This window comes from Xyrauchen texanus, chromosome 24, assembly GCF_025860055.1.
Source record: "Xyrauchen texanus isolate HMW12.3.18 chromosome 24, RBS_HiC_50CHRs, whole genome shotgun sequence".
Lineage (NCBI taxonomy): Eukaryota > Metazoa > Chordata > Actinopteri > Cypriniformes > Catostomidae > Xyrauchen > Xyrauchen texanus.
In genome coordinates, this window is record NC_068299.1 from 25,482,206 (window position 1) to 25,502,697 (window position 20,492).

Genomic DNA, 20,492 nt, shown 5'->3' on the forward strand with positions numbered 1-20,492 from the left:
TCACATCAATCTGCACTCCATACCCCTTAATGACAAACCAAAAAACTGATTCTTGAAACTTTACAAATTAATTAATTTATTTTAAAAACTAAAATATCACATAAGTATACAGACCCTTAAATCAGTACTTTGTTGAAGCACCTTTGGCAGCGATTACAGCCTCAAGTCTTCTTGGGCATAAAGCTTTGCACACCCAGATTTGGGAATTTTATGAGGTTCTTCTCTGCAGATCCTCTCAAGCTCTGTCAGGTTGGATGGGGACTTTTGGTGGACAGCCATTTTCAGGTTTCTCCAGAGATGTTCGTTTGGGTTCAAATCCGGCCTCTAGCTGGGCCACTCAAGGGCATTCACAGAGTTGCCCTTAAGCCACTCTTCTGTTGTCTTGGCTGTGTGCTTGGGGCCATTGTCCTGTTTTCATTAAGGATATCTCTGTATTTTGCTGCGTTCAGCTTTCCATCAACCCAGACCAGTCCCCCAATCACTGTTGGGATGGTATTGCGCAGGTGATGTGCGGTGCCTGGTTTCCTTCAGATATGATGCTTGGAATTTAGGCCAAACATTTCAATCTTTGTTCCATCAGACCAGATAATCTAGTCTCTCAGTCTGAGAGTCCTTTAGGTGTTTTTTGCAAATTCCAAGCAGGCTTTCATGTGTCTTGCACTGAGAAGAGGTTTCTGTCTGGCCACACTGACATAAGGCCTAGATCGGTGGAGTGTTGCAGTGATGTTTCCTTCAGCAAGTTTCTCCCATCTCCACAAATGATCTCTGGAGCTCAACTAGAGTGACCATGGGGTTCTTGGTCACCTCTCTTACCAAGGCCATAGCAAAGAGTCTGAATACTTATGTAAATGTGATACTTATGTACACACACTGGTGGCCAAAAGTTTGGAATAATGTACAGATTATATACATAATGGAAATACTTATGGAAAGAAATTGGTACTTTTATTCACCAAAGTGGCATTCAACAAATCACAATGCACAATCAGGCAATAATAGCGTGAACATTTACTATTACAATTCGAATTTTTTATTTCAGAACTTCTTAAATTACTTCAAAGAGTTCTCATCAAAAAATCCTCCACGTGCAGCAATTGTAGATCCTTGTCATTCTAGTGGTCAGTTTGTCCAGATAATAAGGTGACATTTCACCACACACTTCCTGTAGCACATGCCATAGATGTGGCTGTCTTGTCGGGCACTTCTCACGCATCTTAAATCTAGCTGATCCCACAAAAGCTCAATGGGGTTAAGATCCATAACAGTCTTTTCAATTATCTGTTGTCCAATATCTGTGTTTCTTTGCCCACTCTAACCTCTTTTTCAAAAGTGGCTTTTTCTTTGCAATTCTTCCCAAATTTCTTTGCTGTTGTACATGAAACTGGTGTTGAGCAGGTTGAATTCAATTAAGCTGTCAGCTGATGGCATGTGAGGTGTCTATTTCTCAAACTAGAGACCCTGATGTACTTATCCTCTTGTTTAGTTGTATGTGGGACTTCCACGTCTCTTTTAAATATCCACGTCTCCATGTCCTTGTTAGAGCCAGCTGTCTTTTGTGCACAACTTTGTATGAAATCTTCAGTTTTTGGCAATTTCAAGCATTGTATAGCCTTAATTTCTCAAAACAATGATTGACTGATGAGATTCTAGAGAAAGCAGTTTCTTTTTTTTGCCATTTTGCTTAATATTGACCTTAAGACATGCCAGTCGATTGCATACTGTGGCAACACAAAAACAAAGACAATGTTAAGCTTTATTTAACGAACCAAATAGCTTTCAGCAGTGTTTGATATAATGGCAAGTGATTGTCAAGAACCCAATTATCAATTTAGCATGATTTCTCATGGAAAAGGTGTTGGAGTGATGACTGCTGGAAACGGGGCCTGTCTAGATTTGATCAAAAATAAAAAATTTCAAATAGTGATGGTGCTCAGTAATGTCCTGACTATACTTTGTGATCAGTTGAATGCCCCTTTGGTGAATTAAAGTACCAATTTCCTTCCGAAACCGCAAAATCTATACATTATTCCAAACTTTTGGCCGTCAGTGTACATATACATACTGTATACACTGATGAGCCAAAACATTATGATGACTCACAAGTGAATTGAATAACATTGATCATCTCCATCACATTTCAAGGTCTGGGTAGATAAGATAGTAAGCGAACAATCAGTTCTCATAGTCAACGTGTTGAATGCAAGAAAAATGGGCAGGAGTAAAGACCTGAGCGACTTTGACAAGGGCCAAATGGTTTTGGCCAGATGACTGGGTCAGAGCGTCTCTGAAACGGCAAGGCTCCCGGTCAGCAGTGGTGAGTACCTACCGACAGAGGTCCGTGGATTGACAAATCACAAACTGGTGACAGGTTGTTGGGCGCCCAAGGTACTGTGACAGTCACAGACAATTTTACTGATGGTTAAGGGATGAATGTGCCACATCACACAATGCATGGCCCCCCATGCTGTTTATGGGGCTGCGTAGCTGTAGACCAGTCAGAGTGCCCATGATGACCCCTGTTCACCGTTGAAAGGACCTACAATGGGCATGTGAGCATCGGAACTGGACCTTGGAGCAGTGGAAGAAGGTGGCCTGGTCCAATGAGTCCTGTTTTCTTTTACATCATGTGGAAGGACGTATACGAGTGCACCATTTACCTGGGGAAGTGATAGCACCAGGATGCACTGTGGGAAGACGACAAGCCAGTGGAGGGAGTGTGATGCTCTGGGCAATATTCTGCTGGGAAACCCTATGAAACCCCTATATATATATATATATATATGTATATGTATATGTATATATATATATATATATATATATATATATATATATATATATATATATATATATACACTCACCTAAAGGATTATTAGGAACACCTGTTCAATTTCTCATTAATGCAATTATCTAATCAACCAATCACATGGCAGTTGCTTCAATGCATTTAGGGGTGTGGTCCTGGTCAAGACAATCTCCTGAACTCCAAACTGAATGTCAGAATGGGAAAGAAAGATGATTTAAGCAATTTTGAGCGTGGCATGGTTGTTGGTGCCAGACGGGCCGGTCTGAGTATTTCACAATCTGCTGAGTTACTGGGATTTTCACGCACAACCATTTCTAGGGTTTACAAAGAATGGTGTGAAAAGGGAAAAACATCCAGTATGCGGCAGTCCTGTGGGCGAAAATGCCTTGTTGATGCTAGAGGCAGTTCTGAAGTCGAAAGGGGGTCAAACACAGTATTAGTATGGTGTTCCTAATAATTCTTTAGGTGAGTGTATATATATGTACCTTCAGACCTGCCTTAATTCTACGTGGCATTGATTCAACAAGGTGCTGAAAGCATTCTTTAGAAATGTTAGCCCATATTGATAGGATAGCATCTTGCAGTTGATGGAGATTTGTGGGATGCACATCCAGGGCACGAAGCTCCCATTCCACCACATCCCAGAGATGCTCTATTGGGTTGAGATCTGGTAACTGTGGGGGCCATTTTAGTACAGTGAACTCATTGTCATGTTCAAGAAACCAATTTAAAATTATTCGAGCTTTGTGACATGGTGCATTATCCTGCTGGAAGTAGCCATCAGAGGATGGGTACATGGTGGCTATAAAGGGATGGACATGGTCAGAAACAATGCTCAGGTAGGCCGTGGCATTTAAACGATGCCCAATTGGCACTAAGGGGCCTAAAGTGTGCCAAGAAAACATCCCCCACACCATTACACCACCACCACCAGCCTGCACAGTGGTAACAAGGCATGATGGATCCATGTTCTCATTCTGTTTACGCTAAATTCTGACTCTACCATCTGAATGTCTCAACAGAAATCAAGACTCATCAGACCAGGCAACATTTTTCCAGTCTTCAACTGTCCAATTTTGGTGAGCTCTTGCAAATTGTAGCCTCTTTTTCCTATTTGTAGTGGAGATGAGTGGTACCCGGTGGGGTCTTCTGCTGTTGTAGCCCATCCGCCTCAAGGTTGTGCGTGTTGTGGCTTCACAAATGCTTTGCTGCATACCTCGGTTGTAACGAAGTGGTTATTTCAGTCAAAGTTGCTCTTCTATCAGCTTGAATCAGTCGGCCCATTCTCCTCTGACCTCTACCATCAACAAGGCATTTTCAGCCCACAGGACTGCCGCATACTGGATGTTTTTCCCTTTTCACACCATTCTTTGTAAACCCTAGAAATGGTTGTGCGTGAAAATCCCAGTAACTGAGCAGATTGTGAAATACTCAGACCGGCCCGCCTGGCACCAACAACCATGCCATGCTCAAAATTGCTTAAATCACCTTTCTTTCCCATTCTGACATTCAGTTTGGAGTTCAGGAGATTGTCTTGACCAGGACCACACCCCTAAATGCATTGAAGCAACTGCCATGTGATTGGTTGATTAGATAATTGCATTAATGAGAAGTTGAACAGGTGTTCCTAATAATCCTTTAGGTGAGTATATATATATATATATATATAGCCCTTAAATCCTGTTTTGGTAAACTATGCTCTCTATACATGGTCATAAAAGTCATTGTTTCACAGCAGTGCCACTCTTGATTTTGCAGCTAGGGGGCAGCGGGGAGTCTCTCCACCCTAATTCCCCTCCTCGGCCAGCTGGCCCACTCTGCCGGGGGCAACAGCTTCATCTGACAAAGCCTTATGGAGCAGTTGCTCTACTGCTCCTGCTTATGCGGGTGCTGAGTACATCCCAAGGCATGTAAACTGTAAAACATTATGCTGTGCTATGACCCCCTTTTATAACATCTAAAAGTGCTCACTTAACTCTCTCCACAAGTTTTTTTATTTAGTATTTTTTATGAAGGATAGTAAAAGCTGGCTGTGGTTACAACTTTACGATGTTAATGGGGAAACAGGTTACAAATGTATGTCGTATAGCTGAAGTTTGATGTATCATACAAGATCAGATAAGTCATTGTACCTTGATGCACCGTGTTGTACATACTAGTAAAAATATTGTACACACACAAATACATTTGTTCCATGTGATCTTAAAAACCATTTGATCTAAAGGCTTATGCTTAAATGTGTGAAATTAGTTTTGTAGACAGATTACTGTAAATTGAACCAATATATGAATGTCTTTACAACGCTAAAATGTATTTATTAAAAATTTATTCAATTTTCTTCTAATAATAATAATAATAATTATTATTATTATTTGTATTATTATACTTTAATATATAACCTATATTTTTTTTTACAGAATTTAAACGTTAAATTATTTATAACATTCTTTTTAATGGTTTAGTTGGGCCAGATAGTGAGGGAAAATCAAGTGACTAGCATGCATGACAACCCCATTACTTTTTTAAAAAGCATTTAATGTATCCATTTTAATTTAGAGAATGTTCAGAGTGTGCAGAGTATAATCTACTAGGCAAAGGGTGGCTGTAGTGGCAGAATATTGATGACTTTTCTCTTATTCTAATATTTGGAAATAATAAAGAATGAGTTGGTGTGTCAAAATATGTTGTTGGTAATGTAGTACATTAAAACCAGTTTTTGCTGTAAAAGTTCATAACATTGTATAGTACTTGTAAAGCTGCGGTATTGGCTTATGTGTACATATTCATAAATGAGGCCAATGAAAAAACAAAAGTGTTTTTTTTTCTTATTATTGTTGTTGTTTAGTAAGTAAGATCAGATATCCACCAGGTTTATTCTGTCAGTCAAACATGCTCTTTTGCATGGTACCAGGATTAATGTTTATTTGATTATGACAGTATTATCTAGTATTGTGTTTTTCAGCTGCTTTTTGGAGAAGCATGCAGCCATTTTGGGTCAACCCATCTGGCTGTGGTCAGGAGGAGGTTTACTGTAGTTCTCAGCAGCCTACTGCTGGCTCGCATAGAACAACTAGCAGCCATTTTGGGTCAAATCATCTGGCACTGTTGTCTTCACATCTGTCCATTTGCCACAGTCACAGCTGCCTCTGGATTCAACTCTTCCTCATTTGCCAAATAAGTCAAACAGCAGATGAACATGCAAATCTCTTAACCTGAACATCTTAACTGTCTTAGTAACGGTATCATAAATCAATTATCTGGAGATTATTATGACATTTTTTGTAGATTTAAGCCAGCACCAATTCCATATTTGCTCCAAATGCAGTTTGGGTGGAGATATCATGTGTAACAATAGGCATTGGCTAGTCTATCGGGTTAAGAGTATGAAATCCAAGGCCTGCAGTTAGCCCCCTCTGTGTATGCTGTAGTAGAGCCATCTTTGGCCCTGGCAGAGCAGGAGTGTTTAGGGGGAGTCAGCCGACTGTGTCCTCCCTGCCTCTGGCAGTCCTTTTTAAACTAGGCAAGCCAAGACAGATTGCATATATTCTATACTGCTTATCCTTCTTCCAATCCTCAAGTACCCCCTTCCCGGCACTATCCACAGCATGCTGCTGATGGAAGCCACATAAATTCAGTGGATTTAGTGATTTGTCATTCCATTTGTTGCAATGTTTTACCATTGGATTGTTTGTGGATTGAAAGAACTAAACGTGTTGCTGTTATTGCTGTTATTTTTGTGAGTCCTCTTCTCTTTGAAATATCCTTAGAAATAAGGGTGGTTGATGCATAACATATTCTTGAGCTTTTTGACATTTTCAAAGTTATTATCATTTAACATATATGTATGTTAAACGGAAAGTGTATGTTTTAGGTGGTGTGACTTATCACCGTTTATTTGTAAGTTTTTATTTTTTATTTTACCATTTTTAATCGCATTTTTGCCTTGAGTAATTCATTTTAAATTGTCCTGCAGTGTGACTAATACATGTTTAAAAGTACAAATATGCCAGCCTCTGGATTTGTATAAGCTCATTAAAACAGCATACATAATAATCATGAAAAAATAATAATTCTGTTTTAAACTAGTTTTAGATGAAGTATAAAATGTCATACCAAAGGACATGTCAACTTCCCAAATGTTTCATGTGAACTAACCAACAAAAACATTTTGAAAATGTTTTTCAAACTGAAATTCAATCATTTGCAAAAACTAAAACTGTTTGCAAAATCTAAATTGCTGAATGCGCTTTTCTGTTTTCATCATATTTTATTATTTTACTTTAAATTAATCAATATTTGAATAACTACCTCAGATTTAGTTTGAATCCTTGGTGCTGTTGCACCCCTCATTAGCAAGTTTTTTTTTTATTTTATAAAAGTGTCTGCTAAATTAAGATAATAATTAATAAAAAAAATGTTTTGGTCTAATGGCAAGAGCAGTGAGTATTTGCTTCTTGCCTATTCTTTTGGCCCAACACTAAATAGATTCTAGCACTGAACATCGCTCACAGAATTCACATACCCTGAGGCCACAGCAGGCCACACAAGCAGAGGAACAGTACATCAGCATCAACACTCTGTACAGGTGGCAACACTGCAGGCCCTCTCTTACCACTTATTACACAAACTCAGAACGCCTTGTCACCTGCAGACACAAAATCACAAAAACATACATTTTTAAATGTAGAGTTTACACTCACCTAAAGGATTATTAGGAACACCATACTAATACTGTGTTTGACCCCCTTTCGCCTTCAGAACTGCCTTAATTCTACGTGGCATTCTTTAGAAATGTTGGCCCATATTGATAGGATAGCATCTTGCAGTTGATGGAGATTTGTGGGATGCACATCCAGGGCACGAAGCTCCCGTTCCACCACATCCCAAAGATGCTCTATTGGGTTGAGATCTGGTGACTGTGGGGACCATTTTAGTACATTGAACTCATTGTCATGTTCAAGAAACCAATTTGAAATGATTTGAGCTTTGTGACATGGTGCATTATCCTGCTGTAAGTAGCCATCAGAGGATGGGTACATGGTGGCCATAAAGGGATGGACATGGTCAGAAACAATGCTCAGGTAGGCCGTGGCATTTAAACGATGCCCAATTGGCACTAAGGGGCCTAAAGTGTGCCAAGAAAACATCCCCCACACCATTACACCACCACCACCAGCCTGTACAGTGGTAACAAGGCATGATGGATCCATGTTCTCATTCTGTTTACGCCAAATTCTGACTCTACCATCTGAATGTCTCAACAGAAATCGAGACTCATCAGACCAGGCAACATTTTTCCAGTCTTCAACTGTCCAATTTTGGTGAGCTCTTGCAAATTGAAGCCTCTTTTTCCTATTTGTATTGGAGATGAGTGGTACCCGGTGGGGTCTTCTGCTGTTGTAGCCCATCCGCCTCAAGGTTGTGCATGTTGTGGCTTCACAAATGCTTTGCTGCATACCTCGGTTGTAACGAGTGGTTATTTCAGGCAAAGTTGCTCTTCTATCAGCTTGAATCAGTCGGCCCATTCTCCTCTGACCTCTAGCATCAACAAGGCATTTTCAGCCCACAGGACTGCCGCGATACTGGACGTTTTCCCTTTTCACACCATTCTTTGTAAACCCTAGAAATGGTTGTGCGTGAAAATCCCAGTAACTGAGCAGATTATGAAATACTCAGACCGGCCCCTCTAGCACCAACAACCATGCCACGCTCAAAATTGCTTAAATCACCTTTCTTTCCCATTCTGACATTCAGTTTGGAGTTCAGGAGATTGTCTTGACCAGGACCACACCCCTAAATGCATTGAAGCAACTGCCATGTGATTGGTTGATTAGATAATTGCATTAATAAGAAATTGAACAGGTGTTCCTAATAATCCTTTAGGTGAGTGTATAAAAAATGATTAAACCTCTTTTTATTATCTCATGAAACTTCCATTGTAGTGGATGATTCTCAAAACCTGTCAATAAATATCCTGGTCATATTTAACCCCAAATCAATCCTATATACTGTATATATGTGTGTGTGAACTACCCAACTAAAACATTTAGATTCTCAGTATTGTAATGCATCCAGACATTTTACAATTACTTTTCTCATTGTTTCCAAAGGTGATTCTCATTACTTAAATTACAATAAAAAGATGCTGTTGTACAATAATTGTTTTATTATTATTATTTAAATCAGCGAAAATAAAAGGCATTTCAAATGGAGTACTACTATGATGTAGAAATACATAAAAAAAAAAAAAAGTATGTTGCGGTAATGTGGATTAGGGGTTCAAATGTGCATAACCAATAGCCATCATTATTTTTATTTATTTTTGGAGTAAAATAGGACCAGGACATTTTGTTAATGGGTTTGGTGAGAATCATTCAAGTGTGTTATTGTAAAATGTGTTTCAATTATTTCTATGGCAATCAACGGCATGCCTCAGATGATGTTGTGGATGAGGCTTATTCATATTCACAGTTCTCTGTTACAAAATAGCAATAGCCTCACCTGTTCACAGGTCGAAAAATACTTTGACTCGTTCCTACTAAAGAACTAATGTTCCTTGGTATACGGTATTCCTTCAAGAAATTGCAATCGCATTTCCTTATTCTTAATTACTTATTCTCTTTTAGGTGGGGTCAATTATTAACATTCCCCGTAGTCTTTTAATGTTTTATCCAGTATATCAGTTTTGCATATATTAATTGCTTTAAATAAATTGACACCATTTTTCTCTAATCCAGTTTCAGGTTTTTAGTTTTGTTTTGTTGTTTTTATTTTTTTGGAAAAAGCATAGATGACAAATACCTGACAATTCAGTTCACTCAGATTGCGAGAGGAGCACATCATCTGTCAGGTTAGCATTGTCTGTGTTCTGCTGGCTTCAGTTAGCCCGGGAGCCAGCAGATGGTGTCCTTTCACCAGGGTCAGCAGGGAAGCTCTCCCTTCAAACCTCACTCCAACTCTCTCAGTAGTGGGCAGAGGCAGCAGTGGCCAGGCCAGCTCAGCCCAGCTCCATGCACTAAGCTGTATTAAAAACCTAATTAAGTTGCGTGCCAGTAAATGGAGGGAGGTTATTGGATTTGTAGCCTTAGCTGCTGGACAGCCTTCTAATTTAATCAGACTCCTGTTGTGAGTCCAGCTTCAGAAATGACTACAGGATTTTGTAAAACAATGTTTGCAATGTTTATGAGAGTGAACCACAAACTAACACAGTTCGGTACAGGGCACAGGTTGTATGTGTTGGGCAGATTTGAGACTTTTTGTAAAGCAGTATAAATATACTGTATGGTGAGATTGTGAGGTGTTTGATATTGCTGATTAAGGGCGGTGTGATTGTAAAATGGGTTAATGCAGTGTCTGCCTCCAGAGGTGCAAAGATCCTGCAGATGGCTTGTGTGAGAGGTGAGGGATTTAGTCACTGAATTACACAACCTGCTTGAGGATGCTTGACATTATGCTGTGAGCTTGGCAAACAGACTTTACTGCGGCCACAGAGCAGTTTCCTCTTCACTGGACAGGCTTATTTAACACTTTGACACTCTTAGAATAAGAAGAAAATATTTTAGTTGGGGAAAACTTTTTTTTGTTTGTTTACTGTAGATTCAACCAGAAATATTTTATATTGAATTATTTTATATTCCTCCTGAATTGATAAATGGCATTTTATCTACATTTGAATAATTAAACTTGTATCATTTTAACAGTTGTTTAATAGCCAAGTAGTTATAGTAGTTATGAATATAGAACAATACGTGTTTTATTTTGTTTAGGTATTTATTTTATGCTTTAAAAGGGTGGAGGGGATGATTGTACAATTGTTTATTTGGATCTACAGATCCAGTTCAGAACAAGTTAAGCTCAATTGCTAACATAATGTGGATTACTACAGAAAATTATTTCAACTCGTCCCTCATTTATGTAAAGAAAAAGCAATAATTGTGGTTATAATTAGGTACTTACAATGGAGATGAATGGGGCAAGCATATAAACGGTAAATACACACTGTTTTAAAAGTATAGCCACAAGAATTAAACATTATACATGTTTACATGATTTTAGTGTGACAAAATCAGCATTTTGTCATCATGGCAAAAATAGTTGTTATATTGGATAACTTTACACATAAGTAAGAAAGTGATTTTATCACACTAAAATCATGTAAACCTACTGGACATGTTTGTCTTATTGCTAAAAAATTTTAAACAGTGTTTATTTTTATGTTTATGACTGATCTCATTCACTTCAAATGTACATGCTTTCCTGTAACCAGGAGTTTATTTTGTTTTGTTTTGTTAATAAGGGACAAGTCAAAAATGTTTTTTTTTTTTTGTGGTAAAAACATTATCCCACAAATGCTATCGACTGAGCTTAAAGCTGAATTGTGTCATTTATTCAACACTAGTATTACCAAAAATAATCTAAAAAGTTATTGCTGTTTTCCATGATATTCCAGAAAACTCCAGTGTTGCCGTGTCTGACGGGCCACTCAAACAAACAGAGGACTGTTTTGAGAGTGCCACAGAGACACAGTGTTACACTTTTAGGGGACATCATCCAAATATCTTACTTATAGATATATAACTCATACAGTAGCTTACTTATAGTTAAAATTAGCATATTAAGCTTTAATATTAAACACGTCATTTTAAACTCAAGTCATATGTAAGTCAAAATCAGAAAAAAAGTTTCAGAAGTCACAAGCAATTTCCAGTCATAAGTTTGGACACACTCATTCTTTTTTATTACCATTTTACACATTTTAAATAATGGGAATTATGTAGTGAAAATTTCTATTTTACTTTTAAAAAGGTATTTTAAATGTTAGTTTCTTCAGAGTAGTCACCCATATTACAGCTTTGCTCACTCTGGGCATGCTCTCAACCATCTTCATAAGGTATCTACCTGGGATACAAGAAGTTCTTATGAATTCCTGGCGCTTTTTGGCTGCTTTTACTTTACTTTCCAGTCCAGCTCATCCAGTTAAACAAACAAATAAATAAATAAATGCATGTGTAGGCACAATTTATATTTGTCTACAAAATAAATTTCAACAATTAACCATAAGCTTTTAGTTAAAAAGTTTTTTTTATTTATTTTTTTACTTTTGACTGGTAGTTTATGTTAAGTGTGAGTGATAGAGTCAGTGTTTCTGTATCTGTCTACATATGAATAATTGTTGTTTGATTATGATTCATGTTTCTAGTAATATTAAGTCAGTCTCAAAAAGTAAAACTCTTATGTTTTTCGAAAAGAAGCCCCTTTGTCCTTAGTCAACAACACAGATGGCACACATGCTATGGCAGATTTACAAATAATGGACCTATTCACAAAACAAATTTTTTTGTTCATTTTTCTTGTTTTGGTAAAAAAAAAAAGAACAGCAGATTAATCATACTTAAAGAAACAGCTGAAGAAAAGTAGAAATATTGTATAAAGGTTTGGATAAGTTCAATAACAAGAGCCAAGTTGTGTGGAGGAGGTTAGGGCCAGTGCAAAAGCTTAGCCAAACTCTGGAGGTGAGCAGCAGCAGTGGCGCCAGCTCCCGACACAGCAGGGCCTGAGCTTGGGACAGGATGCCCACCACAGCCCTGCGATCAGCCCTGTCCAGCTCACACCAGGACAGCCAAGAGACAGAAAGAGATAAAGGGGATGAGGGTGAGGGAGCCAAAAGAAAAACAGCACTACAGTAAGAGAAGAAGGGGAAGAGACTGAGGCCTTTGCAGGAACAAGCTGTCTAGTGCAGACAGACTAACTGTTTTGTTAGCTCTCCCAAACAAGACAAGATTAAAGGATCAGAGGTGAATCTAGAATTATTGTATATAAAAAAGCTCTATGTAAAGAAAGAAAACATCTACTAGCTGTCTAACCAGGCACAGAGAATATAGTACTAGCTCTAGTCAACTTGATTCAAAGTTCTTTGGATTTATTGTGGATTTTGTAGTAATTACAATTTCCACACTCCGTTTTTTCTGAATCTGAAATGCTGTAGTTGAGAGAAACTCATTTGTCACATTTTTGTTTACACAATGCGTAGTACTGTTTCTTTGTTTTTGCATGACAGTATACTGCCCTGCAATGGCAAAAGCCATTCTCTGCAAAAGCTCCTACAATGTCTTTAGGCAAAAGTTGCAATCAGTTTACCTGTATTCTTCTACATCTACCAGCATCCTAAAATTCATAAAATTATCCTCCAGGTAGGAATACTCCCAAAGCAAAAAGGCATTTTTGAAACATGAACAGTTGAACCTCAGCCTGGTAACACTGAAAGTTTCTTTCAGCTGTCTGCGTTTCCTTTCATCTGCGTGTAGTAGAACAGCCCCTAGGATGCATGATGGTGTGAGAAATCCAGTGGCGTAGTGATTTGTGTGTTTTGTCAGACTGCAGCAGCTGGATCAGCATGGTCAGGCCAGCTCTCAGCAGGTGATGGAGCTCCTCAGCAGACAAAACCAGCTCATGCAGGAGCGGCAGCAACTCGCAGAAGAGATGCAGAACCTAAAAGTCCAGGTTAGTCCCTGTAATATACTGTGCACATTCCTGTAGGGTCAGTCAAGTCATATTTCTATAGCGATTTTCACAATAAAAAACAATAGTAATGCAATTATGTAACAAGCGATAAAATATATGTGTTCCATGTTAATCAAGAGTTTTTATCCTGTTTGTTGATTGCTTGTTTTCTATTTCTTTGGCATCACGCCAGGTTGCCCTATTCACTGTAAACTCCAAAAAAAAAGTTTCTCATAACATTAAAAATAAAATATGTACATCAGTTTCAGGTTCAGTGTGGACAGACAAATTGCTTGTCGCTGGAATCTTATCGCATCACGTCTGATTAGGACAGTGTTCATATTTAAAAGGTGTGCTACTTAGTTACAACCTGAAGTTCACCTAAAGCTAACCATCTCAAATAGAAATTCTTGAGAGGTTCTTCAGTGAATATATTTCTCAATAAAATCTTAAAAAAAATATATATATATTTTGGGGTGAAAAGTTGCATGTTTTTGGACATTCACTTATAGAGACACAGATAGATGGAGAGAAAGAGAGAGAGAAAGCGCACAAGCAGCGCAGCAGCTGGTAGTCATGGCTGCACATCACGCTAGACTAGGCACTCACAGATGCTCATCCAGATTGCTGCTAGAGGCACGTCAGCAGCAGACAGTGAATCGCCGAATGCTGACATTCGTTGGAGATTATTGCAAAACGAGTGATGCTCCACAAAGCGCTGCCGCTTTCGGCTCTGTTAATACTGCCATGCTGTTGTTTTGTTATTAGAGTGTGTTAGTAATTCTGACTCTCCCTCTGAGCATTTGTCTAAGAACACCCACATGCTGCCACGCTGACCGCCACACACTGAAAGCTTTCAAACCACTTAATGCAGTTTCCAAAAGGCCCTTCGAAGATTTGATATTCAGGATGAGTTAGGAATTATGTTAAAAGGGTATTTAAAATAAATGAAACCATTAAATGAGACTTTGTGGTTTATATTTAAATTCATCATTATTATTTGTATTTATGGGCTTTTTAATGCCTGTATATAATAGGACAAGTGGAGAAAGACAGGTAACTATTGGGGAGTTCCTATTGTCTCAGTAAATTTTACATTGTTTTTACGCAGAAACATCATGGACTGTATATATATGTATATGTATTTATGGACTGTGCTGTACAAATTAGGGATGCAGCGATGATATTTATCAGCCAACTACTGACCAAATGAAAACCATCAGCATATCAGTTATAGGCATTAAGACACAGATATGAAAAACTGATGTTTTATTTAGAATTAATTATCAACACACTTTGTTAAAACTCTGTGATTTCAAATGCACAATCAAGAGTAATGATAGCCAAAAATACGTAGAGGGATTGGCACTCCTAAGAACATGTAATATATCATTTTTAATCATTCTTGTTCTCACATTAATGAGGACAAACCGGTGTTACAGACATGAGTTGTGAAAGTGACACTTACCCATACATGATGAGGGAAACCGTCCAAAACACTTTGACTTCTGAGACATTGGTATGGTATCCATTGAGGGTGCACGATTGGTTGAGTTAAGATTAAAATCTCAATATGGTTTGCACGATTATTAAACCTTAGAAGTCTGTGTTTAAAAATGCAGTCTGCATTCAGTGCTTCAGTCAGCGGTGTTTGAGCAAGCGGTGCCAACTTCCGGTGTGGAGTGCGTTTCCCAAAAGCATCATTAGCTAACTAGAGACCTTATTCATGCTAGCACCACCTTTGATTATTAATGCGGATGACAACGAGGCTGTGAGAGATAGACTTACAGTCTCTTCAATGGGCTGTACTGCAGTTTATAGTGTTTTTGGATCATTCAGTGGACAAAACAATGATAAAATATCTGCCCAAGAACATTCAGTATACAAAAACTCCAGACAACATGAGTTGTGGAAAATCAGATGTGATCTAGGAGCTTTAAACAGCTTTATATCATTCGTGCCATTGAAGAGATGATGGTAAGTCTATCCCTCACAACCTCAACATCATTCTCATTAAAAATCAAAGAGCGAACTAGCGTAAATAAGGACTATGGTTAGAAGTTCCATCATTACCAACATAGTTCAATGATTTGGTGTTTCCTGAAACCGTAGTTTGAATGAACATTCGCAAACAGCATTGCAATGTTGTGGGGTTGGAACCACAGCTCTCCACCTGTGGTTAGAAGCATAGTTCCATGTTAGTTTGCTTTGTTTAAATCATTTGACTTTGCTGAGGCTTCTATAACTTTTATTGCATATACAACTTTCATTCTGTCAAGCCTTTGACCATGTTTACATGCATTAAAAATAGACTTGTTCAGTGATGCTCTGAAACTTCATTTAAACATGAATACAGCCGTTTAATGTAATTAAAGGCTGTTAAGAGAAAGCACTTTAATACAAGCTGTTTCTGTTGGAGAACACTGCTTCTATGTCCATTATAACGCACAAGTGTAGTGAGAACAATAATAATAGATAGTGTCAAACTCAATTTTCAATAAAATTGCTTAAAAAGTTAATCCCAAATGATGTTATTTTGTAGCACCACATCTTTCAGCCCGCTACTGCTCTCACAGTGGATAGTAAAGACTTAGGACAGGGAAAGACATGGAATAGGGCATATGGATGATCTCTTCTGAATAGACGCTCCTATTTAAAGAGTGCACATATGCATTTGTGCTCAAGTGCGTTGGAAGAAACCTGCAGTCTGATGTAAAGCAAAATACATCTATTGCAGCGCAATGCATCTGTCTCATTACACGGTGCATGCCCATTTCGTGTCTTCAGCAACTTTCTTGCATTAAAGGTCTTCATGGCGTAAGTATATGAGCTATTTAATTAAATTAATTATAATAATTACATTTTCCCGGAAGTTATAACTCTACCCCCTGCGTAACGTCATTAACGATAGTTCTATGTTGTTGAACCAACGTGGTTTGAACAATGGATGTGCAACATAGTTACTACGGTTTCAGTAAACAGTCGTTACTAGGTCATTTTTCCAGCGATGCATCGTAAATTGGTGGTTAAGCTGTGTGTTACGTCATTGTTCAGGAAATGAACCCCTGGATGGCAACATCATTATGCGTTACACCACTATAGAATTAAAAAGGTCATTTTGCTTCTTTGGTTAAAACATTTTAGTTTTCCATGATGTGGTTAATATTTCCATGGAAATGCCCAACATATGCATAATATGAATTTGTAATGTTCTATAATTTACAGTACATACATGTAAAATGTGCATTCTGATGTTTTAGAAGTACAAAATAAAAGGTTTTCACATCAATCATCATGCTTTGATCTTTAGTTGTTTTTTTTGTTTGTTTTTTTAGACTTTTTTTTTTTTTAAATCTTTTTGTCTTCTATTTATCTTTCATTTTGGTTGGCTCTCTTTAAAATGTTGCCTGACATGTGTTCAACAGATCCAATCCAGGTTCAATGTAAATAATTTATTGTTAGATAAATAAAATAGTTTTTGTACCTCTTTGTACATTTTTAAAGCATAAATTCTGAGCAAAACGATGACCTGATGACAAAATAAGGTAGGTGGTAAAATATCGTTATTGGCATATCGGTTTTTGTTCAAATTGCCATTGTTTTGTTTCATTTGTGTGTGAAGCATACTTTTGAGCTGATTATTTCTATTAATTTGTCAAACTGGTTCACAAATTGGTCTAATGGCTCAGTAGCATATCTTGATTAAAGTGTACAAAAAATCTTTATCCAGTTGTCATAAATAACTGAAGATTGAAATTGAAATTCATTGGTCAAAAAGTGTGGAAACTCTGGGGAAGGAAGCACATCGAGACATGTGATTCAATCCTGCATTCCCATGAGCCAACAGCAGTTATGCGTCAATCAAAATTAAACAACTGAGAAAATATTCTAGAAAAGATGTTAATTTGAGATGATTTGTGATTTGTTTTTGCAATTGACCTTATTTACAGTAGCACCAAATTACATTTTTGATGGTAATTAAAAATGTTCCACAACTCCTAGTACATCCCGTCGAAGAGACTAAGTTTATCTCCCTCATAGTCATTCCAATAAAAAATGAAAGATGGTGCTACTGTGAGTAAGTGCAATAGTTACCGATAGCTCTGAAGCCTCCATATCTCAATAATTGTCTAATCTGTGATATTTTCTCCACAGTTGCATGCTGAGCAGAGATTGGACGTGCTGGCTATGTGAGCGGGGCAACCACATCTCCATGGCGTCAGGGACACTTTTGGAGATCATGTGATCACTATATAATCGCCATCGCTGCTGCTTTCATAAGTTTAGTTCTGCACCGAAGAACTTATCTTATGACACATTCCGTCCAACCATAGAATGTTAAATAATCATGAGTACTTAATACTTAAGGTACTTAATATTGAGACAGTAACCGTCATTTTTCACTTATTTTAAAAGAGCACCTCCACTTAGGGCACTTCTGAGTCAAACACTTGGCCTCTCACCCTACATTATCAATTTCAGTAGTTTTATTGCTTTTGAATATATTAATGTTTGTTTTCAAAAATGCATTTTATTTGTTTGTGTGACTTAGGGACAGATTTATTGATGCTGATTTATACTTTTTGTAAAATGTATTATTAAATTATTTTCAAATATTTTATCTGAGTGCTGAATTCAGGGGTGTACAAAGAATCTGAAAAGTAGGTTGACTCATAAAACATCAGCTTGGTTTACAAATATGCTAGCAATAGTAGAATTACTGCTTATGTGTTTGGTTATCGAAGCAACTGTTTAGCAGAGGCATTCGCTTGGACTTAAAGTTGTCAGTTTATGTGGCAGATATTTTTTCCTTTGCACTGTGACCAAGCAAAATGAAATTCTTCAAACAAAATAATTTCCCCAAAAGAAATGAGCTGCATCCACATTCACTTACTATCATATTATGTCTGTGTAGATAGACATTTACATAGACTGAAGAACGTCCTTCCCATTTCTTAATAAAGTATATTCTTTAGGGATGTAGGTGAGCAGTACGACTACATTCCCAGACATACTTCATTGGTGAATGGGGGCAATGTCCTGTGATTTAAAATATATGATGTTGTAACAACAAATGTGAAGACTTTTTTGGTATAAACAGCTTGAAAAGAGCTGCATGACTCATGATTTTCAAAGTGCCCAGTAGATGCTCACTTTAGAATCTCATCTGATGTAGTAGGTCATTCAGGTATTTCTCGCTTTCTGTTTTATGAATACTGAGAGTTCGAGCATACTACTTCGCTGACACTGCTTTTGCCATATTATATAGTAGAGCTGGCGACTATGTCGATTAATTAGAATTAAAATTTTTGATGCCATTTTTTTATTTTATTTTTTTAAATTGAGGTCTTGCATAAAACATTAACAGACACTGCATTTGGATCCACAAATGGCTGAATATAAAAGAGAAAAACAAATGTACACAGCACGTGGCTTGATGCTGCCATCAATCTGATAAACTGAACATGTGTGGCAGCATGCTTCAACGTAACATATGTTAACAACACGGAGACCGATATAAAGCTGGTAATATTTCTAGTGCGATTGTAAAGTGTGATTGTTGGTAGGCTTCGTCCATCATGCAAGTTTACACTGGCTTAATCAAACAATAACTATGTTCTGTCTAAGTTGTGTAAGTCATGAAGCACTAAGCTACATTTTCTGAAATGTCAACAGAAATTATGTGTTTATAATAAATTGTAAGAACATACATGACAGTTATGGGCTCTTCATAACAAATCATATATGGATAGGCTACAAATGGGATAATCATCCACATCTCCATTTAACATGATGATTCAGATAGATTGCTAATAATTGCTTTGTCCTGTGACGTGCTTCAAATGTACTGCACTCGTTTTCATTTAGAAAACGAAGAAATCATTTTGACAAACAGCGATATCATTTAATTTTGCTGCGCTAGAGGGTGCCACATGCTCAAAGCACAGACTTGCGTTGTTATTTTAAACTGAGTTTTTTTGCTTCTTGCGTTTTTAACTACACTTAAATATTTCTGATATCTGGGGCCGGTTGCATAAACAGCCATTAACTTAAGACTGCATCTAACAATTAGTTTGACTAGCTAAAGACGCCATAGAAAGCCTGTTGCATAAAACAAGCTCACAGTTGTCTTTAGTAAGAAGTCTAATTTGCATTGTATTGTGGGAAAAATAAGACACTGAACAGCTTAAAACAAAATGGCCGACAGTGGACGCTCAATACATTTTATTATTCGCTGAGAATATTTGCTTATTAGAGGACTACAATGCTTCAAAATGTATTTTAATAAACACATTTCGTGATTTAACCCAAATAATTAAAAACACAACATTTTGTTACCATTTTTGAAGTCAAAGTCTTCAACCAAGTCTCAACTCAAGCCCCTTTCAGCCCCCACTGGCTCAGCTGACAGTTATTTTCAATGGCAAAATGGAATGTAAACAAAAGTTAGCCTGATGTGTGCTGTCTTACATTTTGGTCTTTAATTAGACTGATCTAAGTTTTTATGCAACTGACTGAAAAACCAAAGCAATATTTTAGACAACTAACTAGTAAGACTAGTCTAAAATAGTTTTATGCAACCGACCCCTGGACTCTATCTGCAGTTGTTATGGTTATACATACAAATTGATTGATATACTAAAAATAATTTCTAGGTAAATGTGACTATTTCTGTACAGTTTTGTAGATGGACTTGATTTAGATAAAAAATAATACCTAAATTGGCTTTGAGTAGTTTCTTATTGTATACTATTATTTCTGAACCTCAGTGTTATTTTAATAAATTAGATTTGTATTTGTTTTACTTCTATGTTGTGTTGCACTTTTTTTGTGTGCATTTCTGTTAAACACCTGTTTTCTATAATGAAATAATCTTAAATTTTTCTAACCAGGTTGCCTTGCATTCTAATAAGTTACATGATATTTGAATCATGTTGGAGTTACTTTTTTGAAAAATACCTTTTAAATGTTGGAAAATTGAATGTAAGATCATCCTTAAGTTTGGGGAATTTATTTTTTATTTTTTTGCCATATCGCCTCGACCAACTATATAGTAGGGAAGTATGCATATTCATACACGTAGATGATTACTGCACCCCAGGCTGAATTCCAATATTGTTTGCAAATCCATCAACAGGTTTTAAGGTGTTATGAAATATTAAGTTAATGATGTCACAAGTACAAATAA

At 37.2% G+C, this 20,492-nt stretch overlaps 1 protein-coding gene across 1 annotated transcript in view; it reads left to right on the top strand.

Moving 5' to 3' along the window:
* Positions 1-20,014, top strand: part of LOC127617843 (serologically defined colon cancer antigen 8 homolog) — a 77,445-nt gene extending 57,431 nt beyond the window's left edge. Inside the window, exons 17-18 of the mRNA XM_052089945.1 lie at positions 13,177-13,303; positions 17,459-20,014. Of these exons, the coding sequence (XP_051945905.1) occupies positions 13,177-13,303; positions 17,459-17,497 (166 nt within the window). The 3' untranslated portion in view covers positions 17,498-20,014. The remainder of the gene's footprint in view (positions 1-13,176; positions 13,304-17,458) is intronic.
* Positions 20,015-20,492: the final 478 nt, after the last annotated feature.